Below are 27,131 nucleotides of genomic sequence, written 5' to 3'. Positions count from 1 at the left end.
CCATGCTGAGGTCATCGCTTGGGACATTGGGCCTGATTCAGACCCGCTCGCAACCTTATAGCACTCGCAAGCGGGTCGATGGCCGGGCAGTGCGCATGCGCGTCGTGCGCACTGCGCGTGCGCGAGCCCCGCAGCGAGTGAGAAATTCACTCGCTCCGGGACTCGCTACAAACGGGGCAGCTGTCGATGTTGATCGACAGCTCACCCCGTTTTGTAGGCGGGGAGGGGGAGTGGCTGGACAAATGGAGGCGTTCCTGAAGGAACGCCTGCCGCTTGTGGGCGGCCCCACTGACATCACCAGTGATGTCAGTAGTGAGCTTCCTGCTCTATTTGAGCAGGAAGCTCACTGGGGCTTGCGGCAGACGAGACCCTACCACAAGGGTCTCGTCGCAAGCCCGATGGTCGCGATAATCGCGACCATCACCTGGCCGCTTGCAAAAGCTGTGGGTTGTCACCCACAACTTAGCGAGCGGCCAGGAGGCCGGTTTAAAAAAAAAAAGCGGCCGCCCTCATTCAGTGCAAGCGCTCGCTTTTTGTGAGCGCCTCTGAATGAGATCCATTGTTTTCTTAATAAGTACTCAGATCACAAATTGAAGTATTTAAATAAATATTGCATAAACACACTTACCAATTTATTCCTAGTACAAAATAATATACTCCAAACCAATGTTGCTGAAAAAAGTTTTAAAAAAAAGAAATTGCTAGAGGGCACCTAAAAAAATATAAATCAGAATGTGCATAGGGCTCCCGCCAATCATCGCATGCATACTGGCGTTTAGTAACGCTGTGTGCATGGCGATTTTAGCAATGGACATCTCTCCCGATAAGGGCTGTCCTTTGCGGTGCTGGGACTTCCGGATTTATGACCCACAAGTCCCTCTGTGCATGTGCGGCCGCAGGGGTCAATGGGGGGGATCCTAATAGATCCCTCTCAGGGAAATCTCCCGAAGAGAAACCCATAGGCTTCTATTAGGCAACGTGTTGCATCTCGGGTTGAAGCTCCGGAACGCGAAAGGGGACCTCATCGCTTTCAGCCATCTAAAGATGGCGAGAGCGACGCAGTGACAAACAGCAGTAATCTTAGATCACCCCTGTTTGTTAAATATACTTACATTCTATGAGGCGAGTAAGCAATCACACAGAGGGCTGGCCCTAGAGCTGGTATGTCTCATTTTTTAACAGTTTTCAACACTGAGCCCCATAGGCTATAAAATACAACACGCATTAGATAGAAAACTGACCAAAAGGCTACAGTATGTCCAAGGAGCAATTATCAATGGAATCGGTATGATTTACCGCCGGACCCATGCCCGGCGGTTGGAATCCCGACAGCAGCATCCCGGCAGAGGAGGAAATCCAGATCATCCAAGGTAAGTATTCTGTAACCTAATTCTACCCCCTAACCCTACCTTAGGGGTGCCTAACCCTAACCTTCCCCCCTAAGCGCCTAACCTAACCCCCCCTTCCCCGCCGCCTAACCCTAAGACCCCCCAGGGATGCCTAACCCTAACCTCCCCTTCCCCTAGCCTAAACCTAACCTCCCGGGGAGGTGCCTAACCCAAAGTCCTCCCCGGGAACCCTAAACCTAACCCTCCCTCCCCCCCCCCCCGCGGCTATCCGCACTCGGGGCCCGGCGCCCCTTCAATCGGGATGCCGGGCGCCGGTCTCCCGGCATCTGTAAAATGACAGGCGTCAGATTTAGACGCCTGTCTTTTAACCCTCGCCGGGATTAAGCAGTCGGGTCCGCCGGCTTCCCAAATGCATACCTTATCAATGGTTTATGCTCTGGAATAATGGTATAAGTGGTGTGCCCCCTGGGCTGAACTGCATTTTGAAAACTTACTGTAATTCGCATTGACCGTCAAGTCTAGCTGGTCTCCCAGCGCCCCACCCTACCTTTCTCCTTTCGTTTTGAGAAGAAGATCCAGGCCGTCACTGGAGAGGCCACGATGATGACAAACAGGAGCAGCCAGAAGACGATTTGCCAGGCAGAGGTGCGAGGAAACATTGCATCTGTGTGATATGGACAAGAAGAGGAGAGACCATCACTATAGTGCATCACACAAGGAACGGGGGTCACTAACAGGAAGGCTTGACGGAAACCTGCTTTAGCGATGTGTGCGTGCCTTGTTTTTTGCTGTCAGATGAGATTAGAGGGTGCCGCCTCTTTAGGTGCAAAGTCATATATATGACTACCTGAGACCCCCCCCCCCCCCTGATTAAATCACATATGCTTTTATGTTTAACTACTTGTTTAAAATTCCTTTTATAAATAAACTTGGGGGGAGTAAGGGGACACAGGTGGAGAAGTCATCTATAGCAACCAATCAGCTTCTGTCAATTCATAGACCGCATACTTACCTACTCTCCCAGAAGTTGTGGGAGCTTCACAAATTTTTGGCTATCTCCCCACACCCTCGGAAGAGAGGCCGCATCTCCCGCATCCCACCCATTTCCTAGTGAGGTGGGCGGGATGGGGAGATAACATCTGGGAATATCGTCTCCGTATGGAGGGTAGGGGGCTAAATGACGCAAAAACCTGTCACTTAGCCGTGCCCCCTCCTCGCTGCTCCGCGATTTTATATATAGAAAGGTCCACACTCACGTTTTGAATAGGAAAGTGCTGGGGTAGCGACCCAAAACAGAAATCAATGTTCCTTACACATATAAAAATAATCTGTTCCATGGGTGCACTCACCAGTCTTCACAAAAATGCTTTTAATTAATTTTACTATAACGGGAGCATAACTAACGCCATCCACATTTCAGTCCTACACATGGACCCTTTGTCAAGAAACCGTGACTTGGAGTTATCCTTCACTCCCTCACCTTCAAACCACACATTCAGCACCTCTCGCAGTCATGCCGTTTCCATCTCAAAAATATATACAGGATCAGATCCTTCCTCTCCCAGGATGCTACTAAGACCCTCATCCACTCACTGGTCATCTCCAGATTGGACTGTACTGTAACCTCCTCTTATTTGGCCTCGCTGACTCCCATCTTTCTCCAATCCAATCTGTCCTCAATGCTGCTGCTTGGCTCATCTTCCTCTCCAAACGTTCTACATCCACCTCCCCTCTCCTACAAGCCTTACACAGACTCCCCTTCAGAACCCAATTCAAGGTTCTTACACTCACCCATTCCTCTCCCACTTACATCTCTGACCCCATCTCCCTTCACACTCCTGGCTGCCCTCTTTGCCCTGCTAATGAATGCCGCCTCTCCTCCCAACTGATTACTTTTTCTCACGACTGCCTGGAAGATTTTGCACATGCTGCTCCTTACCTCTGGAACTCTCTACCTCTCCCTGTCAGACTTTTCACCTGTCTGCAAAACTTCAAACGAGCTCTCAAGGCCAACTTCTTCATCATAGCCTTCCATCTCTCATCCTAACCCTCTGTCCCATGCTCACTATCTACCCCATCTGTGTCACCCCTGTCTGTCTGCCCTTACTCTTTAGAATGTAATTTTCAGACATGCGAAGCTGCAAATAATCGCTCAATTATGTGAACATCGGCAACATCGGCGAATCGCGTGCGGCTCACAATCAGGCCCAATAGGTTTATAGCCTATGGTTTACACACAGCGCGATAACTATAGGATAATATATCACCTGTTACAGGAAGTGCTGTTAGTCTTTTGTGCTGTTAGAGCGATGTACTGATAACTATAGAGTTAAGATAATATTAAGGGTGGAATGTACTAAGGATCACATCCGCGATGTAGTTCATCGCACTGGTCATTGGGTACATACCGCGGTTGATTATAGTGGTACGTACCTAGAAATTGTGATAAAAATCGCAAAGGACAGCTCTCCCGATAAGATGTGCCCCAGACAGGCGGGTGCTTGGTACATATGGAAAATGCTGTAAAACCCCCAAAAACTGCATTTTGGGGTTTTTACCGCATTTGTCACTTTAGTACATCCCTTCCTAAGCCTCTAAAATGCCAGTTAGGGGGAGATGTACTAAGCCTTGGATGGCGATAGTACCAACCAATCAGCTACTAACTGTCATGTTACAGGCTGTGTTTGAAAAATGACAGTTAGGAGCTGGTTGGTTGGTACTTTATCTCTGTCCACTTTATCTCTCTCCAAGGCTTAGTTAGCACATAGGCCCCAAAGTCTCTTGGAGGAAGACAGATGGAAGCTGTGACTCACAACATAGTAACGGCTTAAAGTAACCGATAAACTTCTGTTGTTACTGAAATAGATATCCATTCACATTAGCACTACAAACAAGTGCAAAACTATGAAGAAAATACAATATACACATCTGGTGAATAGTAACTAGGTCAGCTAGATTCTTGCCAGATGAATCTACAAACAAACTAACACAGAGAGGGCGCTGACAGTAGTATGAGCAGCTTCAATTGAAATGAATAAATACATATATATATATCTAAAGGGTACATCAAATGTATCTTCCATAATAAGGTCAAATTTAACCAGCTTCAGATTATGGACCTCATTCAGACCCACTCGCTAGCGCTGTGCGCTCACAAGCGGCCCAATGGTTTGCGAACATGCATGCGCACGCTTCGTTCTGCGCATGCTACTCTGTGCGATCGCAGGCCGCTCGCTCACCCAGCAAAGACAGCCCAGTGAAATGAGTGACAGGAGAGGCCGTTTGTGGGTGGTAAAAGGGGCAGGACACGGGGGAGTGGAGGTGCGAACGCAGGCGCGCCTGGGTATTTCAACGCCGTTTTTAAGGCGTGCATAATTAACACGTCACATGCCTGTTTTTTACACTAAAGTCCTCGCAGTGCTTGCGGCAGGGTAAGGCAACCACAAGCACTGCGATCGCTACCGGTGGTGCTCGATGTACCAAGCTTTTAATACACTTCCTGGAGATGACGTGCGCTAGTGGGCGTCTCTACATACGCTAATGGGTGTCTGCATACAAATAGCGATCGCTCGTACAGCCAAAGTGGGTGTGCTTATGCCTTGGCGAGCGATCGCTTCCCATGGCGTCACCGTGACAAATTTGCATACGCTGGATGCGAGCGATCGCATCTAGCGAGCGGGTCTGAATGAGGTCCTATGTAAATACTTCAGGCCTGGAACAACACCCTTTCTCCAAAAAGCCCCAACACAAGAAGGCCAAAGGCCAGTCATACTGTTGTATGTTCAAAAGAAAAAATAATATTAACAAAGGATTAAAAACTTGTATATAACATCAATGATCCAATTGCATATAGCAAGATCTCTCACGGGGATCAACGTGGTAACAGTAGTCCAACCTCACCCTATCCGGGGAGAGAGCTCTAGTTAGGAGCAGGGTCCCCCACAAGCATCCAGGCAACAAGCATATCAGCATATCATTCAATGCGCTTTGTTGATAAGGCAACTTCCTGACATATATATATATATATATATATATATATATATACAGTGTATATATATATATATATATATATATATGGAATCGGTATGTATTACCGCCGGACCTAAACCCGGCAGATGAAATACCGGCGCTGGAAGGCAGGCAGATGAAGATCCCAACTGAGGAGAGTATTTACCCTAACCCTCCCCTCTCCCCCCCTAACCCTAACCTACCCCCCTAGTGCCTAAACCTAACCTACCCCCCTAGTGCCTAAACCTAACCCTCCCGAGGGGGTGCCTAACCCTAACCTCCCCCCGGTGGTGCCTGACCCTAACCCCCCCTTTCCCCTAGCCTAATCCTAACCCTCCCCTGGGGGGGTGCCTAATCCTAAATTCCCCCCGGGAGTCCCTAAACCTAATCCCCCCTGTGGCTAACAGATCCCGACGCCTGGCTCACCTACGTTCGGTATGCCGGGCGTTGGGACTTTGGCGTGGGGCTTATGATAGGCGTTGGTTTTTCACTGTCGGGATGCCAGCAGTTGGCATTTCACTCCCTCCCATCCTCTCCGGTCGGCCAATGACCGCCGCCTTTCCTCACTGGTTACCACATCTCACGCCAGAATTCGAGACTTCTCCCGAGCTGCCCCCCACCATTGGAAAGATCTCCCTCGTTCCCTCAGACTATCCCCCAGCCTGCATTGCTTCAAGCGGGCGCTGGCAATCCACCAGTTCATAAAACCATATTTGTCCTCCACTGAATCATGTCACCACATAGTCTACCTCTTACCTCCCCTTACACTAGCACACGCCTTATGTCTGCTGTTTATTTCCCCTTCCCTTGAGACTGTAAGCTCCATGAGCAGGGCCCTCCACCCTCCTGTTCTCATCACCTACTTCTCTTCCATACCTGATACACATCCTCCGTGGGCTCTCTGGACCCCAATCATTTGTTTTTGTTTTTTCTGGCGGACTAGACCCGTCATTTGTGCCCACGCTGACAGCTACAGGTCTCAGCTGATGCTGTACTTTTCTATTGCACACATTGCATCACAGCCAAGATATGTAGTGTTATTTGTACTGTACTGTGTTACCCTGTATTGTCTTATTGTTTTGCTCTCTGGGCCTGATTCAGCAAAGAACGCAGTTCCTTATACGCACGCAATTGGATGATTCATTCACAATGCTTATGCATTGCAGTGCGCGAGCCAGGCGCTGCGATCGGGAAAGCGATCACAGAGGATACGCAGACCCATGGCAGATTGATTGACAGGAAGTGCCGTTTGTGGGTGGTAACGGGGGAGTAGTCGGGCGAACGCAGGCGTACCAGTGCGTCTCAATGCCATTGCAGGGGCGTGCATAAATTAGCCACTGCGATACCAGACGCCGCCTGAGGCCTCATAGCGTGCGCTGAAGTTAGCAATTCCTGAGTGAGGTCTGACCGGCATTAACTGTGCTTATGGGTCCGATGTTACCGATTGTTTCACAATGTTGCCCTAGTATACGGATGTGAGTAAGGGGAAGTGAGCGTCCTTATGTCAGGCTGGGATCGCAATGCGAATGCAAACATTTACATATCCCCACTGATATTAGCAACTGCGTTGCCTGCGTGGAAGCAGAATAGCGATCCGTAGTGAATCAGGCCCTCTGTAGAGTGTTGCGGAACTCCTGCAGCGCCCTATAAATAAATTGTAATAATAATATTGCACATTACAACTAAACAACCAGCAGATAAATAACAGTTTGAGGTGCAATTAGTAAACTGCAGATTGCACTTTTTTTTCTTTAAAGGATCCAATTTAAAGATCTTGTAAATTCAAAACAGATACTAGCTCCAAGGAAGATCCAACAAGTGTCCCGTATCCAAAAATGGTGTCCCGTGGTTTGTGGTGTCTGGAACCCTTGTTGGATCCCCCTTGAAGTTCACGTCTGGAATCGGGTGCAGCAGAGGCCCCAGTGAACCAACTCGCTCAGTTAGACCACTTGCGTCGGATACGTTGATTGACATTGCTTTTAATGTTTTTGCTTTGTTTTTAACGCATTTGGGTATTTGTTGCCACTTGGCCGGTTAGATTGTCTTTAGTTGCATCAGCGGAGACATTGTATATATTTAGTGGTCTATGTACTAATCAGTGATAAGAGACAGAGGGCCTGATTCAGAGCCGCTCGTAAGCAGCCGCTCGTTCCCTCTGAGCGATGTTCGCACAACTGCGCATGCGTATGGGTCGTAATGCGAATGTGTCAACCAGTCATTGCGGTCGGAAATCGTGCGCTCGTAATACAGCGAGGGGCTGCTAATTTGAGTGACAGAATGAGGCGTTTGTGGGTGGTAACAGGGGAAGGTGCTTGAAAACGGGGGAGTGGAGATCCGAACGCAGGCGTGCCAAACGGTCATAACGCTGTTTAATGGGAGTGCATAATTAACAAAGCAGCGTCATCGACCACGTCACTTGGTTGTATTTTAACCTGAACTGCTCGCAGTGATTGCGGGAAGTAAATCCTACCACAAGCACTGCGAGCAGTTCAGATGCCTTTCAATGTTCCTGATTAATCTAATAAATAGCGGAGATGACGTCTGATGCGAACGGCAAAGGGGCGTCTTTACAAAATAGCGAGCGCATTTTTCTGACGCTCGCTCAGACATAGAGGCGTCAACAGACCGCAAAGAGCGAGCGCTCAATTTAAATATCCAGCCCCTTTTTAAGAACGAGCGTCCGCAAATAGCGTCCGGGTCTGAATCAGGCCCAGAGTGTAAAGTGATAAGTAAGTGATAAGGGGGCCTATTCATCAACACTAAATTAACGTTTTTAAGGACATTTTCCTTAAATAACGTTATTTTAGTATTCATGAAGCCACTTGGCACAGGAGATATCACAGTCCCCCTGCGTTAATTTCCACACTCCCCATACATTAGTACATTAGTATTAGTACATTAGTATGGGGATGTGGAAATTATGGTATTCATCAAATTCCGAAAATTATGTATTTTCGGAATTTGATGGAGTTACTATCCGCCACTGTGAGGTGGCGAATAGCAGGTGAGACTTACCTGTGTCAACGTGTGCAGGTCCCCCGGCGTCTCCCCCCGGCGCTCTGGTGCGTCCTCTGGCTCTGGAGGCTGGTCGGACATTGTGTTCTCCCAGCAGACCACGATAAAGATTAGAAAAAAAAAAAACATTTTTTTTTTTTTTTTTCTAATCTGTACTGTGGTCTGCTGGGAGACCATGTGACAGACCAGCAGGACGGAGCCGGAGGCTGCTGCGCGGACAGGTAAGTGCGGGACGGGGGGTAGTGAGCAGAGGGAGGAGGGGGGAGTTGGTGGGGGCACACAAACTTACCGCCGCTGTAGGTAGTTCTGCGCATGCGCTGGGTTTACGAGTGTAACAGCGCATGCGCAGCACTGTTTCCAGCTGCGATAAGTTAGAGTAGAGAGGGAAAAGTATCTATTTCCCGAAAAGCTGTCATCGCAAAAATAAGCAGCTTTTCGGAATAGATACTTATGGAGAGGTGGAATGATGAATTCCTCCAGTAATTAGGTAGAACTCCATGCGAGTTCTAAACCTAATTACCTCCCTCGAATTTTAAGGTATGATGAATATGCCCCAAGGTGCCAGCCAATCAGCTCCCAACTGCCATCTCACAGGCTGTGTTTGAAAAATGTCAGTTGGGAGCTGACTGGCTGGCACTTTATCACTTTTCACTCTGAGGGGTATTCAATATGAAACGTAAACTTCGCTGTCGAAGTTTACGTTGCATATCGGAGATTTTCCTGGGATAAAGTATCGGGCGCGCGCCCGCTTTATCCCCTTATTCAATATAAAACCTAAGAAAACGGGAGGCTGCGAAGTGGGATTTGCGATAAAAAATTAAATTTACCTGAAAAAAACTGTAGGACCCCCCCTAAAGCTGTAAAAACATGGGGGATCACTATGGGTCCCCCCGTTTTAGCCCGCAAATGAAAGTCGGGGATTTAAATAGCTGCGGCAGGTGCTTTTTTCCCGACATTGAAGAAGTGATGCAGAAGAGCACTTAGGTTATTTTTTCGTTTTTTTAAGTGGTCCCATCAAATTTGGGGTACATGAAAATGGGTACTAGCATATTTTTATGTCCCTAAAGTAATTTTTTTAAAATTCTGCAACTGTGCACCTGCCGCTATAATTCTATTCTAGAATACACCTGCCACTAATAATCTATTCTAGTAAACACGTGCCGCATACTTGCAGAATAGCCCTGAACCTATTTCCCTAGTTTTAAACAATTTTTTCCCATTTTTTTTTTTCCACCCCAATTTTAAAATTAATTTTTTGGGGTGTGCCTATTTTTTTTTATTATTTTTTTTGACACAGTTATTTTTAAAATGTCATTCCCAGGGGTGCAGGCTATTTTTTTTAAGCCTGTACCCCTAAACCCCAATTCTGCACTTTTTTTCGACACCTATTCAGTGGTGAAAAGTTATCCCCGTTTTTTTTCAAAGACTTTTCGAACCTGCGAAAAGTCTTTGAAATTGAATACGGTGTAAAACCAAAACCTGCGATAATGACGTCATAGGTGCGAAAACATCGCAAAAACAGAGTTTTCGCTCCATATTGAATACCCCTATCTGTCTCTTATCACTGCTTAGTACATAGACCCCATAAGATCACACAGCTCTGATTCTGTGTAATACGCATTTTGTACTTTTGTATCCATTTATTGTCTCCCAAAGCAGGAGACGCGAGAGCCATGGGAGACTTACATTATGGCGCAGCCTCGCTGCCGTCTCCTCTCCTCCTGTCATTGTACTAGAGCGGGGAGCCGCAGGACAGTAACCGGATCCTCTGCTAGCTCACGTTACTCAGCTGGTTTTCCTCCTCAGTACTCTGGACCTCTATGCATTGGAGAACGCAGTATGTTTCTCAGTATATTGTTTTCCCTTACATGTCACTTTGGGATTGATACATTTATCATTGTGATTTATTACGTGCCGCGTGCTGTGTTTCCAGAGGTTAGTTCCGCGGGGAGTAATACAAGCAGTGAGCTATAATACCACCAGCAATGACGATCGTTCCCTGCCATCCGCAGCACCATGTACTTAATATGACTTTGTCTTGAAGTTTTATTTACTGTGGAAGAGATGCGTCGAGCCTTAGAGAGAGTTAAAGTCATGTAGTTGCCCATAACAACCAATCAGCGTCTAACTGTCATTTCAAATACTGTGCTAGATAAACGACAATTAGACGCTGATTGGTCGCTATGGGCAACTACTCAACTGTATCTCTCTCCAAGGCTTGACACATCTCCCCCTGAACATCTTAGGATTTAGACCCTTTTTTAACATTCTAGTGATTGTCACATTTAGATAGTATTTGTGTCTAGGTAAATGCTGTTTTGTGTATTGTCATGGTTTATTTTTGTCATATTCATACGCGGTGATACAGGGTCAAAGTTACTTTATGTTATGTGTTAGAACATGAAGTGGCTCACGGAAAATATCACTATATATCGCATCACGTCGATGCGATATATAGTGATGTTTAGTAGTCATTAATTTTCACCCCTCCCCCCCTCTTATCTATGTGGAGTTATTGGGGAGGGTGCAGGCTCTCTTTACAGCAAATTTTAGCATTTTTGAGGCGTATTTACTTTTCTTTTGTCTTTTACACACCTGAGACTATCACAGAGGTACCGGTCTCCTTCCCGGTCACGGCATGTCTCAGTCCGCAGTAGACCTGTTCTGAGGAGTCATTCAGCAGAATACTGCTCCGCACAGCGTAGAGACCATTAGCATTGTCCTTCTGTGTCTCCGGATCTGTTGGCACCAGATCTCCATCGTGTCTTCTCCAGACCATTCTGGGCTCCGGAAACCAGCCAGACGACGAACAGGAGAGAACCACGGAGCTATCGTGAAGCCCAACAGCTATCAGTGGTGGTGATCCCAGGCCTGTGAGATACAGAAGGTCAGGGGCACAGTTAGGAAGCAAAATCATTACTGAGAATTGTGTCCACTCAGCAGGAAAGGTAAAGGGTTCACCGGAAAGGGATGAGATATAGAAAAGAGAATGGTCGCTAGCGGAAATAGCCGTGCTATTATATACTGTATATATATATATATATATATATATATATATATATAGTGTAATGAGAACTGTTTGTGGGGCCAAAGGGCTGATTTCAAAATAGTGGACAGACAGTATGAAGAGGGAAGTTTTATAGAAAACCAGGTGGCACAAATAAGTTCTACCCCAAGCATAACTATGCGGCAAGAAATGAACTAATATGGATGAGTAAGAATTGTTATGGGGCATGATTTGGGATTCTGGGGAAGTTTTTTAATTTTTAGTAACATCCGGGATCAACTGAATCCCATCCAATACCTTCCCTGAGTTATCATTTCCCAGATCTAAAATTGAAGATAGAAGGATAAGGGGCCCTTACGGCTTCATTTTATCATTGGGTTTGGAATTTGGGCCCTGATTCAGAGCCGGACGCTCTGACAGAGCGCTCGCTCTGAATCAGGGCTGGGCAATTTCTTTTCCAGAACGGCCTCCTGGCCGCTTGCATAGCTGTGGGTGACCACCCACAGCTACAGCGAGCGGCCATGATGATGGTCGCGATGGTCAAGACCATCGCGACCATCGGGCTTGCGACGAGACCCTTGGGGTAGAGTCTCATTGCCGCAAGCCCCAGAGAGATTTCGGCTCTAACAGAGCCGGAATCTCTCCACTGACATCACTCGTGATGTCAGTGGGGCCGCCCCCAAACAACCGGCGTTCTCATGGGAACGCCTCCGTTTGGGCAGCCACGCCCCTGGCCCGCCCACCAAAGGGGGCGAGCTGTCGCTCAACATCGACAGCTCGCCCCCTTTGTTGCGAGAGCCGTAGCAAAGGAGTGCCCGTCGCTATCCGGGTCTCGTGCATGCGCACGACGGAGCTGGCTCCGTCGTGCGCATGCCCTCTGGGCCACCATCGACCCGGTTGCCAGCGCTCAGCGCTCGTGACCGGGTCTGAATCAGGCCCTTGGTTCTGACATTACAAGGCACAACTCTTTGTGGCTGGATTTGGTTCGGGTCTGATTTCTGGAGTACAGATTTGGATCTAGAAGTAGAAAACATCACCAGGGAAAGAGAAATGGGGTGAGTGGGAACAGAACCGTTCCCCCGTTATTTATGAATGTTAAATCTTTTCAGAGATTTGCTGAGACGGACCCACGACATTAAGCTCCAGGATGGCTTCCTCGAAGAATTCAGCGGTGCTATTCTCCACAAAGCAGTGGTACCTTCCGGCGTCGGAGAGACGGACCTTGCGCAGAATAAGCGACAAGTTTCCATTGTCAGGCCCAGCCTCCAGGAAGGTTCTGCCGCGGTAATCTGCGCTCTGTTGCTGTCGGTCCTCGCGGCCATCTTTGAGCATGAAGGCTACAATGTGATGTTTATCGTGGAACCAGCGCACCTCTAGTCCCATGGCGCTCAATGGCGGCGAGACGGTACAGGGTAATAGCACATCTGATCCCACTGCTGCCACGAGGGAGCGGTCTTCAGAGTATACCCGAAACAACCCTGTAATAGACAGAAAGACTCTGAGATATTGAAAGTAACAAGGTACACTTTTGGGTCTGGGAATAAATGCTGCTGGACAAGAGGTATAAATGCGCTTCGCAAGGTGAAGAATATGAAAATCTGTGTGTCCCCCCCACCAATAAATATCTGTCATAGATTATGTAAAATGTCAGTTGCCTTGTTAATAGGTAATGTCTATATCTGCATACACACACAACGATTTTTTGAACGATTATCGTTAAACAATATCGTTTAACGATAATCGTTTGCAAAAATCGTTCACTTTCTGAGTCAAAAGGTGAACAATTATCGTTCATGTGCATTCAGTCAGACTTGTCAACTCAACGATTTTCATTAAGTTAATATGCAAAAATCGTTTGTAGTTCAAAAAAATCGTTCATTACACTTTAAAAAATCTGACAGATAATCTGACAGAAAATCGTTCATAAAATCGTTGGTAACAATCGTTGTGTGTGGATGCAGTTTATGGAATAGTACATCAGTGTTTGGCTTATTAGCTGATTTAATTGAGAATTCTCATGTTGTGTATTTATTTTTGGTTATGTGCAAATTTAACATCTAAGCGGATTAAATCAGTGTATCCTTAATACGGCATTATTCCATTTGTTATCCATGTGTTGCATGTATTTTTAATTATTTTAAATTGATTATCTTCTAGTAAAAACATGTTTTAAATAAGCAGCCGTGTCCGAGCGCTCCTATTCCTTTTCATTCTTTTGGTTGTCAGTTTATTGTGGGGTTTCCAGACCACATTGTAGGGCAGCCTGGACTGGGCTGAACTATTGAAAACTATACATTACATTGATCATATTGATTATTTAGATTAATTAATTAGCGCCCACTGTGTTACATATTTTCTATTTTGCTTTGACTAATATATCTGCTGCCCGTCGGGCAGTGTGTGCCCGCGATATGTCTGTGCTGCACAGCCGATGGACAGATATGTCTGCAGACTGCCCGTACACACACAGCGGCAGCCGCGGGAAGGGGGCTGGCACACGCCTCCGGCTGTCGGGACCCGCGGCCAGACGCAGATGATGGCCGTGTATAAATGACCGTTATCTGCAGATATATCTGTATAGTGTGTAACCACCATTAGTCAGTGGAAATGTGAGGGAGAGGTTAAACCTTTAGCAGCTCTTTCTATGGGCGGTATTCAATTAGTTCCACGTCCGCAATAAAGTTTCACCTGCTCGACTTTCCGCCTACATCGCGTGTTTTGCACGCAGAAACTTATCGTGGCGCCCCTGTTATCTGCCCTATTCAATACCAAACCAGGCGAAAACGGCAAGCCAGGAAGTAAGAACAGGCGGAACGTGGTGTCAGAAATGGGGAACTCAGCCTGAACCCCCAAAAAAGATGCTGTAACATTGGGGATCAATGTATATGTGTTTTGGATGGAATTGGTATGATTCCCGGCAGCGGCAGCCCGACATCAGCAGAGATCCCGGCAGCGGAAGGCCGACAGCGCTGGAAATCCCGATCGTGGATAGGTGAGTATCTACTAACCTAACCTAACCCCCCTATCCCTAACCCTCCTTAGGGGTGTCTAACCCTAACCTCCCCCCCAAGTGCCTAACCCTAATCCCCCTCTAATTGCCTAACCCTAACCACCCCCTTCCCCGCTGCCTAAACCTAAGACCCCGGGGGGGTGCCTAACCCTAACCATCCCTCCCCCTAGCCTAACCCTAACCCTCCTGGGGGGGTGCCTAACCCTAAGTCCCCCCCGGGGGTGCCTAACCCTAACCCTCCCTCCCCCTAGCCTAACCCTAACCCTCCCGGCGGGGTGCCTAACCCTAAGTCCCCCCCGGGAGCCCTAAACCTAACCTCCCCCCCCCACAGCTGTCCGCTCGCGGCGCCCGGCATCACTACGATCAGGATGCCGGGCGCCGGTCTCCCGGCGTCGGGGAAATGCCGGGCGTCTACATCTAGACGCCCGGCATTTCACCTTCGCCGGGATATGACAGTCGGGAAGCCGGTTGCCGGTATTTAGGCAGTCGGCTTCCCGATTGCATACCGTTTTGGATAGCCCTAATAAAGCTATTTGGGGTACTTAAGTTGTTTCAATAGCTTCTTATTGGCGTCTTTGCACAAGTGGTGAAGAATGGCATTAAGTAGTATTTTTTGGTGAAAATAAGTAGTCCAGGCAAATTTGGGGTACCTGAAAATGGGTGCTAGCATATTTTTATGTCTCTAAAGTGAGGTTTTAATAAAAGTGAAATTCCTCCGTCATACAAGCACCTGCAACCCCAAAAACACATGACCCCTTCTTAGAGCACCCCCAGAAAATTTTTTTGCCAGTTTTTGAAGTTGTTCCCCCACTTTGTGCTTTTTTGCCCCCAAAATTAAAGTACTTTTTTGGGGTGTTCTTAAGTTTTTTCCTGGAATTTTTTGACACAGTTGTCCTATTGGGTCCTGTCCCAAGGGTTCTGAGTGGTTCCCTACCTTTGCACCCCAAAATAAAAATGTTGCACTTCTTTTCTCCTGCTATTCAGAGGCCAATCTTTTTCACCTATTACAATGCATTGACTTTCCGCGTATGCGAAACCCAGCTGGAATTGAATACGGAGATAAGTTTCCTCCACGCAAAAAGCCGAGATCGGCGATACTTTTCCGCGGATCTCGGCTTTTCGCGTTTAATTGAATACAACCCTACGCTGGACAACCTGAACCCTGACTGCTGTGAATACTCTGCTCATTTGAACTGCTGTCGCATGTAAGCTGAATTATTGTTCCTGAACTGTGTTTGCATAATGTAAGAAGCCATTACACTGGCTAGGCCTTTTCAAACCTTGAATAAAAAGCTTACTTGTTTGCAACACCTCAGTCTCCCATTGGTCGTCTGAACGTACCCACTACTCACCTTCTAGAAGATAATAGTTAGAATCTGGTTGCTACGGGCAACATCTCCACTTCTAATACCCACACTTTAGTAAATATTCCCCTTACATTTCCAGTGCATGGGGGAAAGGGGGGTGGGGAGGCATGAGCCTGTTCTACTGACTTTCATTGGCAATGTTTCTCTATGTATCATGTATGGCACATCAATATGTAAACTTGTCTGTTACCATTTGATTCCAGTGCATTACTCTTTGTTTTTTTTATCTCAGCCAATCAGAAGCAGCTACCAATTGTCCTTATCCACAGTTTACAGTTTGCACCTGGGCCTGGGATCTGCCTCATAACAGGCGTCTGTGCTGGTGCTTCCTATAATGGGGTCTACTCATATACAGGGGTCAATTTACTAAGCAGTGTTAGGAGACAGAGTGAAAAGTGATAAGAAAGTGATAAGGTGCCAGCCAATCAGCTCTCAACTGTCATCTCACAGGCTGTGTTTGAAAAATGACAGTTGGGAGCTGATTGGCTGGCACCTTATCACTTTTCACTCTGTCTCCTAACACTGCTTAGTAAATAGAACCCATAGCCTGAAGTGGCTACCGGTAATTACCACTATGTATGTATTGCATCATATCAATGCGATATATAGTAGTGTTATGCAGTCATTCTGTAATACTAACCTGTCCGACAACAGCCTCCGATAAGCGGCTCCTCTGCGATCCCGGCAAGCAGTGTGGACAGTGAAGTATCGCGGGACCGGCAAGTTTTGTTCACACTGCGCATGCGCCGGAGGTGCTTTGCGATACAAAATCTGCCAACGTCACAGGGCGGACGCTGGATCAAGGGGGAGAAAGAAGAGTGAACTTTGCTGCTCCCCTCCCGCTACCGAGGTGTTTGCTGCTCCTCTCCCGCTACCGAGGTGTTTGCTGCTCCTCTACCGCTACCGAGATGTTTGCTGCTCTTCCCCCACTACCGAGGTGTTTGCTGCTCCTCCCCCGCTACCGAGGTGTTTGCTGCTCCTCTCCCGCTAGCGAGGTGTTTGCTGCTCCTCTCCCGCTACCGAGGTGTTTGCTGCTCCTCTCCCGCTACCGAGGTGTTTGCTGCTCCTCTCCTGCTACCGAGGTGTTTGCTGCTCCTCTCCTGCTACCGAGGTGTTTGCTGCTCCTCTCCTGCTACCGAGGTGTTTGCTGCTCCTCTCCCGCTAGCGAGGTGTTTGCTGCTCCTCCCCCACTACCGAGGTGTTTGCTGCTCCTCTCCCGCTACCGAGGTGTTTGCTGCTCCTCTACTGCTACCGAGGTGTTTGCTGCTCCTCTCCTGCTACCGAGGTGTTTGCTGCTCCTCTACCGCAACCAAGGTGTTTGCTGCTCCTCTTCCACTACCGAGGTGTTTGCTGCTCCTCCCCCACTACCAAGGTGTTTGCTGCTCCTCTCCTGCTACCGAGGTGTTTGCTGCTCCTCTCCTGCTACCGAGGTGTTTGCTGCTCCTCTCCTGCTACCGAGGTGTTTGCTGCTCCTCTCCTGCTACCAAGCTGTTTGCTGCTTCTCTCCCGCTACCGAGGTGTTTGCTGCTCCTCTCCCGCTACCGAGGTGTTTGCTGCTCCTCTCCCGCTAGCGAGGTGTTTGCTGCTCCTCTCCCGCTAGCGAGGTGTTTGCTGCTCCTCTCCCACTACCGAGGTGTTTGCTGCTCCTCTCCCGCTACTGAGGTGTTTGCTGCTCCTCTCCTGCTACCGAGGTGTTTGCTGCTCCTCCCCCACTATCCCGGCAAGCAGTGTGGATAGTGAAGTATCGCAGGACCGGCAAGTTTTGTTCACACTGCGCATGCGCCGGAGGTGCTTTGCGATACAAAATCTGCCAACGTCACAGGGCGGATGCTGGATCAAGGGGGAAAAAGAAGAGTGAACTTTGCTGCTCTTCGACCGCTACCGAGATGTTTGCTGCTCTTCCCCCGCTACCGAGGTGTTTGCTGCTCCTCCCCCGCTACCGAGGTGTTTGCCGCTCCTCTCCCGCTAGCGAGGTGTTTGCTGCTCCTCTCCCGCTACCGAGGTGTTTGCTGCTCCTCTCCCGCTACCGAGGTGTTTGCTGCTCCTCTCCTGCTACCGAGCTGTTTGCTGCTCCTCTCCTGCTACCGAGGTGTTTGCTGCTCCTCCCCCACTACCGAGGTGTTTGCTGCTCCTCTCCTGCTACCGAGGTGTTTGCTGCTCCTCTCCTGCTACAGAGGTGTTTGCTGCTCCTCTCCCGCTACCGAGGTGTTTGCTGCTCCTCTCCCGCTACCGAGGTGTTTGCTGCTCCTCTCCCGCTACCGAGGTGTTTGCTGCTCCTCTCCCGCTACCGAGGTGTTTGCTGCTCCTCTCCTGCTACCGAGCTGTTTGCTGCTCCTCTCCTGCTACCGAGGTGTTTGCTGCTCCTCCCCCACTACCGAGGTGTTTGCTGCTCCTCTCCTGCTACCGAGGTGTTTGCTGCTCCTCTCCCGCTACCGAGGTGTTTGCTGCTCCTCTCCCGCTACCGAGGTGTTTGCTGCTCCTCTCCCGCTACCGAGGTGTTTGCTGCTCCTCTCCCGCTACCGAGGTGTTTGCTGCTCCTCTCCCGCTACCGAGGTGTTTGCTGCTCCTCTCCCGCTACCGAGGTGTTTGCTGCTCCTCTCCCGCTACCGAGGTGTTTGCTGCTCCTCTCCCGCTACCGAGCTGTTTGCTGCTCCTCTCCTGCTACCGAGCTGTTTGCTGCTCCTCTCCTGCTACCGAGGTGTTTGCTGCTCCTCTCCTGCTACCGAGGTGTTTGCTGCTCCTCTCCCGCTAGCGAGGTGTTTGCTGCTCCTCTCCCACTACCGAGGTGTTTGCTGCTCCTCTCCCGCTACTGAGGTGTTTGCTGCTCCTCTCCTGCTACCGAGGTGTTTGCTGCTCCTCCCCCACTATCCCGGCAAGCAGTGTGGATAGTGAAGTATCGCAGGACTGGCAAGTTTTGTTCACACTGCGCATGCGCCGGAGGTGCTTTGCGATACAAAATCTGCCAACGTCACAGGGCGGACGCTGGATTAAGGGGGAAAAAGAAGAGTGAACTTTGCTGCTCCTCTCCCGCTACTGAGGTGTTTGCTGCTCCTCTACCGCTACCGAGATGTTTGCTGCTCTTCCACCGCTACCGAAGTGTTTGCTGCTCCTCCCCCGCTACCGAGGTGTTTGCCGCTCCTCTCCCGCTAGCGAGGTGTTTGCTGCTCCTCTCCCGCTACCGAGGTGTTTGCTGCTCCTCTCCCGCTACCGAGGTGTTTGCTGCTCCTCTCCCGCTACCGAGGTGTTTGCTGCTCCTCTCCTGCTACCGAGCTGTTTGCTGCTCCTCTCCTGCTACCGAGGTGTTTGCTGCTCCTCCCCCACTACCGAGGTGTTTGCTGCTCCTCTCCTGCTACCGAGGTGTTTGCTGCTCCTCTCCCGCTACTGAGGTGTTTGCTGCTCCTCTCCCGCTACCGAGGTGTTTGCTGCTCCTCTCCCGCTACCGAGGTGTTTGCTGCTCCTCTCCCGCTACCGAGGTGTTTGCTGCTCCTCTCCCGCTACCGAGGTGTTTGCTGCTCCTCTCCCGCTACCGAGGTGTTTGCTGCTCCTCTCCCGCTACCGAGGTGTTTGCTGCTCCTCTCCCGCTACCGAGGTGTTTGCTGCTCCTCTCCTGCTACCGAGGTGTTTGCTGCTCCTCACCCGCTGCCGCCCGCTGCCGATGTGTTTGCTGCTCCTCTCCCACTACCGAGGTGTTTGCTGCTCCTCTCCCGCTACCAAGGTTTTTGCTGCTCCTCTCCCGCTACCGAGGTGTTTGCTGCTCCTCTCCTGCTACTGAGGTGTTTGCTGCTCCTCACCCGCTGCCGATGTGTTTGCTGCTCCTCTCTCGCTACCGCGGTGTTTGCTGCTCCTCTCCTGCTACCGAGTTGTTTGCTGCTCCTCTCTCGCTACCGAGGTGTTTGCTGCTCCTCTCCCGCTACCGAGGTGTTTGCTGCTCCTCTCCCGCTACCGAGGTGTTTGCTGCTCCTCTCCCGCTACCGAGGTGTTTGCTGCTCCTCTCCCGCTACTGAGGTGTTTGCTGCTCCTCTCCCACTACCGAGGTGTTTGCTGCTCCTCTCCCGCTACCGAGGTGTTTGCTGCTCCTCTCCCGCTACCGAGGTGTTTGCTGCTCCTCTCCCGCTACCGAGGTGTTTGCTGCTCCTCTCCTGCTACCGAGGTGTTTGCTGCTCCTCTCCAGCTACCGAGGTGTTTGCTGCTCCTCTCCTGCTACCAAGGTGTTTGCTGCTCCTCTCCCGCTACCGAGGTGTTTGCTGCTCCTCTCCCACTACCGAGGTTTTTGCTGCTCCTCTCCTGCTACCAAGGTGCGCTTCAGCTCATTCTCCATCTCCAAATGGCAAAATGAAATTGAGAAGTGAATAGGAAACAATAAGTTTTCATTCTTTCGTTCTTACTAGTGTATAAGGAAGCGATTCTAACACCAAACAGGGGCGGAAGACTACTCCATGGTAACACCTTCTTAAATATGACCAAGCAGTGATAAGCCCTGTTTCCTGAAGGGCTTTGTGAAATAGGACTTTTCATTGCGTGGCCGCCGGGAAGCTGGTGAGGAGGCGGCGGAGGGATCTGCTCAAATCCCTCTTCGCATCCCCGGAACTTCTTCCCATAGGAAGGAACGGGGATCCGAGAACAAGTGCCGTCTGAATATGGCGCTTGTTCTTGGCAGCAAACTCCGAAAACTAATACCAAAGGGGTCCCATCGGACCCCTCATGATGAATGACCCGGTAACTTAAATATGCAGAAACTAGCGTTTCCACATGGTTACCGGGCCATTTATCGTTTGATGAATAGGCCCCATAGTGTGCAGACACAGGGGCTGATTCAGACCCGCTCGCAAGCATTATGCGGTCGCAAGCAGCTCGATGTCTACCCCCCTGCGCATGCGCCGCCTCCTGTGTGCGCATGCGCGAGACCCGGCCAGCGACGGACGTTCCGTCGCTACGGGTTTCGCACCAAAACGGGGCGGCTGTCGATCGCAATTTACAGCTCGCCCCGTTTTGGAGGCGGGCAGGGGGGGTGGCTGGACAAACGGAGGCGTTCCTGAGGGAACACCTTCCGTTTGTGGGTGGCCCTACTGACATCACTAGTGATGTCAGTAGGTGGACTTCCTGCTCTATCAGAGCAGGAAGTCCACTGGGGCTTGCGATGGATGAGACCCTACCACAAGGGTCTCATCGCAAGGCCCATGGTTGCGACCATCACCTGGCCTCTTGCAAAAGCTGTGGGTGGTCACCCACAGTTTAGCGAGCGGCCAGGAGGCCGGCAGGAAAAAGAATGCCGCCCTGATTCAGAGCGAGCGCTCTGAAAGAGCGTCTGGCTCTGAATCAGGGCCACAGTTTGTAATGTCGCACTAGCACTTGCGTTTCTTTTGCGCTGTATCTCTAGTTTGTAAATGAGAGTCCATAAATGAGAGTGTAAAGGCCCCTCCTCACTACACAATATTGCTAATTATTTTTCCGGTTCCGACGCATCAGAACGACAAATCATCAATATCATGCAGTGTGTAAGCACTACATGGTGTAGTGTGCGCTCCCGTGGGGTCGTCAGCTGCATCGCCTGATCTTTTGTACATGCAGAAAGATCAGATGATGCGGCTGATGATCCCATGAAGCTATGCGGCGGGGGCCGGCATATCATGCAGTCAGACACTGGGTCGCCTAGTGTGTACGGACCGCCTGACATGTCAGCCCGTCATTGCTGGGATTGTGGATTGCATCACTGGGTACACAATCATTTAGGAGCTCATTCAGACCCGCTCGCTAGATGCGTTCGCTCGCACCCTGCGTATGCAAATCCAGCGCACGCCCCCAACAAGGCAGGCGATCGCACGGCAAGGCATTAGCACGCCCACTACGTCTTGGCGTGCGATCACTTAGTGTATGCAGATGCCCATCAGCCATTCCTAAGTCGCCCACTTGCGCACGTCATCTCCTGGAAGTGCCTGAAAAAATTGGTACATCGAGCACCATCGGATGCGATCGCAGCGCTTGAGGTTGACTATATTCTGCCGCAAGCACTGCGATCACTTAAGTGTGTATTTCAAACAAGTGACGTGTACTATGACGCTGCCTTTAAAGTATGCACGCCTCTGAAACGGCGTTGAGACACTCAGGCACGCCTGCGTTCACGCCTCCACTCCCCCCGTTTCTAGCAGCCAGCCCCTTTCGCCACCCACAAACGGGCTCTCCTGTCACTCACTTTGCTGGGCTGTCTATGTGCAGCGAGCGAATGCATTCTGATCTTTCGCAGTGGTTCGCGCACGTGCATTGCGATGCATACCCATGCGTAGATTGCAAATATCGGACAACTACGAGCGATCGCATCCTAGCGAACGGGTCTGAATCAGCTCCTTAGTCTGTGCCCAGCTTAAGACAGGGACATGGAGAGGCCAAGGGGCATAATTAATAAGACTAAACTCTAACCACTGCCTGACGCAGGAGATATCAGAGCTGTCCTCTGCTGTAGGCAAGCTAACGCTGCAGCCACCATTATTCTCAATGGAGATTGCAGTCTGGGACAATTGTCAAAGCTCCGAAAAGTTTTGCTTTTTAGGGTTTGGCCTCAGTAGCTAATGAGCATTATCCATTGTAGCCTATAATCTATACCTTCACACACTCCTTCCCCATAAACTAAATATATACTGGGTGCAGGAGATAGAGGGCCTGATCTATAGGTGCGCGCTATTGCAGCCTCGACTGCGTCTTTTGCTGCGGCTCAACCGTCTTTATGCTAATGCCGCAGCCAATGGTATTCATACCGAGACGCCTACTTGCTGAGCATATTAAGACGTATCATCGAAGATTGCACCAGCCCTATTGAGGCGCACAATCTCCATCTGGACACGGCCACTGGTGTAAAGCTGGGTACACACTCAGCGATATTTTGAACGATTTGTCCGATTCCGATGGATCGGAACAGCAAATCGTCACAATCGTTAAGTGTGTACGCTCTATGTCGCGGAGTGCACACTCCCGTGGGGTCGTCAGCCGCATCGTCAGGTCGGCCCTACATGCAGCCCAACCTGAGGATGCGGCTGACGACTCCATGCAGCGGGACGTGGTAGGGGCCAACATATCGGGCAGTTGGGCACCAGATCGTCTATTGTCTACTGGCCGTCCGATATGTCGGCAGAGAGGGTCGCTCGTCGATCGCTGGGTACACGCGTCATTTAGCGTGTACCCAGCTTTAGTGCAACTGCGGCAAAAGACGCCCCCCCATCTGGGTGGCCACCCCCTGTTACCACCCTGAAATTCCCACTGAAATTGCCTCTATGCGTCAAAACTCATTCTGCGACTCCCGGTGGTAATCATTGAGACACATGCGCAGTGCGACTTGGACGAATGGGCAGACTGAAAACTTGTGTCTGAGACTGCGTCCACCTAAATCAGGCCTGGAATATTTGATAAAGAGACTGCCATAGAAACATACTTACCAACTCTCCCTGATTGTCGGGGAGACTCCCTGACATAGTAGCAATCTCCCAGACATAGTAACAATCTCCCTGACGAGTCTAGTAATCTCCCTGATTGCACCTTACCCGTATTATATAGCTGTTATATAAATAAAAAAACAAGATATATAAATTCAAATGGGATCATTAGTTTCATTTCCCTGCATTGGGTATAAGGCACAAAGGCCCTCATTCAGAGGCGGTCGCTTGGGAGCGATCGGTCACACCCAAAGTGATCGAGAATATGCAAAACGAGTGCTCAGTCGCAACGCACATCGTAAGCGCGGAAACACCCACAACAATGAAAGCACACCTATCTCTACGGCCTAATTCAGAGTCGGTCGCAGGCGGCAACCTACGTCAGCACGATTAACACCTGTTACATTGTTGATTGCCTACAAACATCGTTGAGGCAGAAACCATCGCCAGCACTCGCAATGCTTAAGGTAGACCTTGGACTATCCTTAGCACTGCGAGCAGTAGCATCGTTATTGCAACGAGATGACGTGTGTGATGACTCGCTCAGTAATATATGCACGCCCTTAAAACCCCCTTTTTAAGGTCAACAACGCCTGCGTGCGCACCACCACACCCCCCTGTAACCACCCACAAACGGCACGAAATGTCAATCACAGCTACGACCTCGTAGTGACTAGCGAGCAAGAGGATTGCGGTCGGAAAGACGGGCTTGCGCACGCGCACTGCCATGTACACGCATGCGCAGTTGAAAAAAACATCGCTCGCTACGACCAATCGCTCCATGCGACCGCCTCTGAATGAGGTCCAATGATCCCTATGGCTACATGCATTTTCTGATAGGTTTCAGTGTATTGTCATCAACTAGTAGATCTTACTTTAATGCCTTTGGGCTCAACTACTTTTGAATGTAAGTAAGGGCCTGATTCAGACCTGCTCGCAAGCGGGTCGATGTTCCCCCACTGCATACGCGCCGCCTTCAGCGTGCGCATGCGCGAGCCCCAGCGAGCGACGGCAGCTCCGTCGCTCCGGGGCTCACTACAAGACGGGGTGGCTGTTGATGTTGATTAACAGCTCGCCCTGTTTTGTAGGCGGGGAGGGGGTTGGCTGCACAAACGCAGGCGTTCCCTTAGGAACGCCTGCTGTATGTAGGCGGCCCTACTGACATCACTCTATTAGAGCAGGAAGTCCACTCGGGCTTGCGGGAGCCGAGACCCTACCGCAGGGTCTCGCCGCAAGCCCGATGGTCGCGGTAATCGTGACCATCGCCAGGCTGCTCGCACAAGCTGTGGGTGGTCACCCACAGCTGTGCGAGCGGCCTGCAGGCCGGAAAAAAAACAAAAAACGCCCTGATACAGAGCGAGCGCCTCTGAATCAGGCCCTACATTTTATGACACGCCTCTCAGATGTAGCAGTACAGTCCACTTTACCACCGCGCTAATAGGTGCTGCTTTTACAAACTCCCTGAAATGCTTTTTCAAAAGTAGGCAAATACAGTATGCATAGAAATCTGTGACAGTAAGAGACGTGTCTGGCCAGAGACAGTTACCTGCAGCTGCTGGTATTAGGACCAGGGTGAGATATGTGAGCGGTCTCTCCATCCTGTCTCCTAGTAAAGCGTCTGCCAGACTCTCCCTGATACTGCTCTGGCGTTTCCCTCTGTCATTCCCCTGGGGTTCTTCTCCTCCGCCTGCTCTCCCGTCTCACACACCCTGTATGTTGGGCTGAGAGCAGCATATCCTAAGACACATGATCACTGGTGGAAATGAATGACAAAACACAGGAAGTAGCAGAGAGAGAATAGTTTCACATTCGGCACATAGTGAAAGCAGTCTCTGATGTTACAGGGAAAGAGGAGATAAGGAGGGAGCCTGGTGAGGATGGACACTGCCTGCTGGTTTGTTCCCGTCATATTCCTGGCTACCGCAGTCTCAGGTACTGTGCCCCTCACTGTATCACTGCATTGTGCCTTCACGGTGCAGGCTGGATATGTTACACTTACTTAGTCATTAACAGTTATTTATATAGCGCACACACATTCCACAGCGCTTTACAGAGAATGGAAATCCACACAAGGGAGGGGGCGTACAAGCTGCACACAGACAGGGCCTTGGTGGGAATCAAACCCAAGACCTCAGTGCCGTGAGGGAGTAATGCTAACGACTACGCCAAACTTGAACAATACTGAGTCATACTTGCCGACAATATGCCTAGATTGGCATAGCCGGGGGGCGGGGCATGACGCTAATTTGGGGGCGGATCAGGGGTGCGACTGCGTGGCCACGCCCAGTAACACTGCTGAGATTACCGGCATTGAGCAGCCGGGGACGGGGCCACGATGACGCGATTCAGCGTAAATCGCATCATCGACTCCCCTGGACCGCCCACTTACAAGGGGGAAGCAGACACCTCCTGGGAAGGGGGGGTTTGGGTGCGGTCCGGCCCAGTCTTCAGGGGTGCCGGGAGAACCCACCTGATTTCTGGGAGGCTCCCGACCATCCCAGGCGAGTAGGTAAGTATGTACTTTGGGCCTCATTAAGCAATTGCTAATATCAGCGGTGATATGTAAATGTTTGCATTCGCTATGCGATTGCAGCCTAACATAAGGGCGCCCACTTCCACTTACTCACATCTGTATACTAGGGTAACATAGCGAAACCATCAGTAACATCGAGTAACACCAGACCATATTTGCCGACATTCAGCTCCCTCCTTCCGGGAGGGAGCTGAATGCCTGCATTCTGCGGGGGGCGTGGCCAGGCTATGATGCCATTTTGGGAGTGGGGCCAGGGGCGTGACCACACGATCGCATCATCGTGGCCCCGCCCCCTCTTCACAATGCCAAAAAAAGGCATTGTGAAGCAGGGGGCGGAGCCACAATGACGCGATTCAGTGCGAATCGCGTCATCTGCCCCCCCCTGCGGGGGGTTTTATTAGTAGTCCGGGGGGTAGGCGGCAGCTGGGAGGCTTGCCTGCCTTTCCGGGAGCGGCACCCGATATTCGGGAGGGTAGGCAAGCCTGCACCAGACCCATAGGCAGGACAGACCTCACTCAGGAATTGCTCATTTCAGCGCACGCTATGAGGCCTCAGGCTGCTTATGGTATTGCAGTGACTAATTTATGCACGCCACTGCAACGCCGTCCCAACGCTTTGGAACGCCTGTGTTCGCCCGGCCACCCCCAAACGGTACTTCCTATCGATCACTCTGCAATGGGTCTGCGTACACACTGCGCTCTCATTCCCGATCGCAGTGGCTAGTTCGCACACGCGCATATGATGATCACGATCCTTGCTGAGTCGGGCCCTGAGTGCTTTCACCAAAACCTTGTATCATATGAATGGATTGTTACAAATAGCCTTTAGCAGTATAGTAGTTATTTTATGTATATTTATATTACATGACTTTGTACTATTCTCAGTGTTTGCAGTGTCACTATTGCAGCTGCAGCTTCTGGTTACTGCTCATCCTCTGCCCCAGGGCGCCGTCTCCTGTCACTATGCTGCACACTGCGGGGACTTGTTGACAGTGTATAGGACTGTGTGGAACAAAAGATATAGGGGCTGCTTTGGCCAGTTTGCTTGGTGTAATATAGGAGGGGAGAACAGCAGCGGGTCCCACCCTTCTTGATGAGGGTGGGCTGCCCGCTGTGCTGCGAGTCTGGACAATTGGCGTTCCGGTCTGCCCGTGCGCAATGGATCTAAGAGGCGCCAGGGCCGGCACATGTGCACAGACCCCAGCAGACCGGCACATGGCTTCTAGGTACCGCGGGCCTGATCAGAGTTGTACGCTATTAGCACAGCAGCTGCATCCTTGGACGCGGCAGCAATGCTAAAATATCCTAATGTCGCTGGAGGCATCTTGTGTAAGTAGACGCCTCCCGCCTCCTTCTGTGACCTTGCTGCATCTGAGGACGTAGCCATCATATCAACTGAACAGCGGTATTCTGAGTACCCTT

At 50.3% G+C, this 27,131-nt stretch overlaps 2 protein-coding genes across 2 annotated transcripts in view; one reads left to right on the top strand and one right to left on the bottom strand.

The window, feature by feature from the left end:
- LOC148543476 (butyrophilin subfamily 1 member A1-like) overlaps positions 1 to 24,914 on the bottom strand; it is a 45,157-nt gene extending 20,243 nt beyond the window's left edge. Inside the window, exons 1-4 of the mRNA XM_088451601.1 lie at positions 24,724 to 24,914; positions 12,507 to 12,857; positions 10,968 to 11,243; positions 1,897 to 2,013 (exon numbers count right to left, since the gene is read on the bottom strand). Coding sequence (XP_088307727.1) covers positions 1,897 to 2,013; positions 10,968 to 11,243; positions 12,507 to 12,857; positions 24,724 to 24,775 — 796 coding nt within the window. The 5' untranslated portion in view covers positions 24,776 to 24,914. The remainder of the gene's footprint in view (positions 1 to 1,896; positions 2,014 to 10,967; positions 11,244 to 12,506; positions 12,858 to 24,723) is intronic.
- Positions 24,915 to 25,042: 128 nt separating this feature from the next.
- The window catches only part of LOC148543475 (butyrophilin subfamily 2 member A2-like), a 50,506-nt gene continuing 48,417 nt past the window's right edge, over positions 25,043 to 27,131 (top strand). The window contains exon 1 of the mRNA XM_088480762.1: positions 25,043 to 25,109. Within this exon, the coding sequence (XP_088336888.1) occupies positions 25,055 to 25,109 (55 nt within the window). The 5' untranslated portion in view covers positions 25,043 to 25,054. The remainder of the gene's footprint in view (positions 25,110 to 27,131) is intronic.

The sequence above is a fragment of the Taudactylus pleione genome, unplaced genomic scaffold (assembly GCF_031769625.1).
Source record: "Taudactylus pleione unplaced genomic scaffold, aTauple2 ptg000001l, whole genome shotgun sequence".
Lineage (NCBI taxonomy): Eukaryota > Metazoa > Chordata > Amphibia > Anura > Myobatrachidae > Taudactylus > Taudactylus pleione.
Note: the sequence above shows the minus strand (reverse complement) of the source record. Positions and strands in the feature narration are given on the sequence as shown.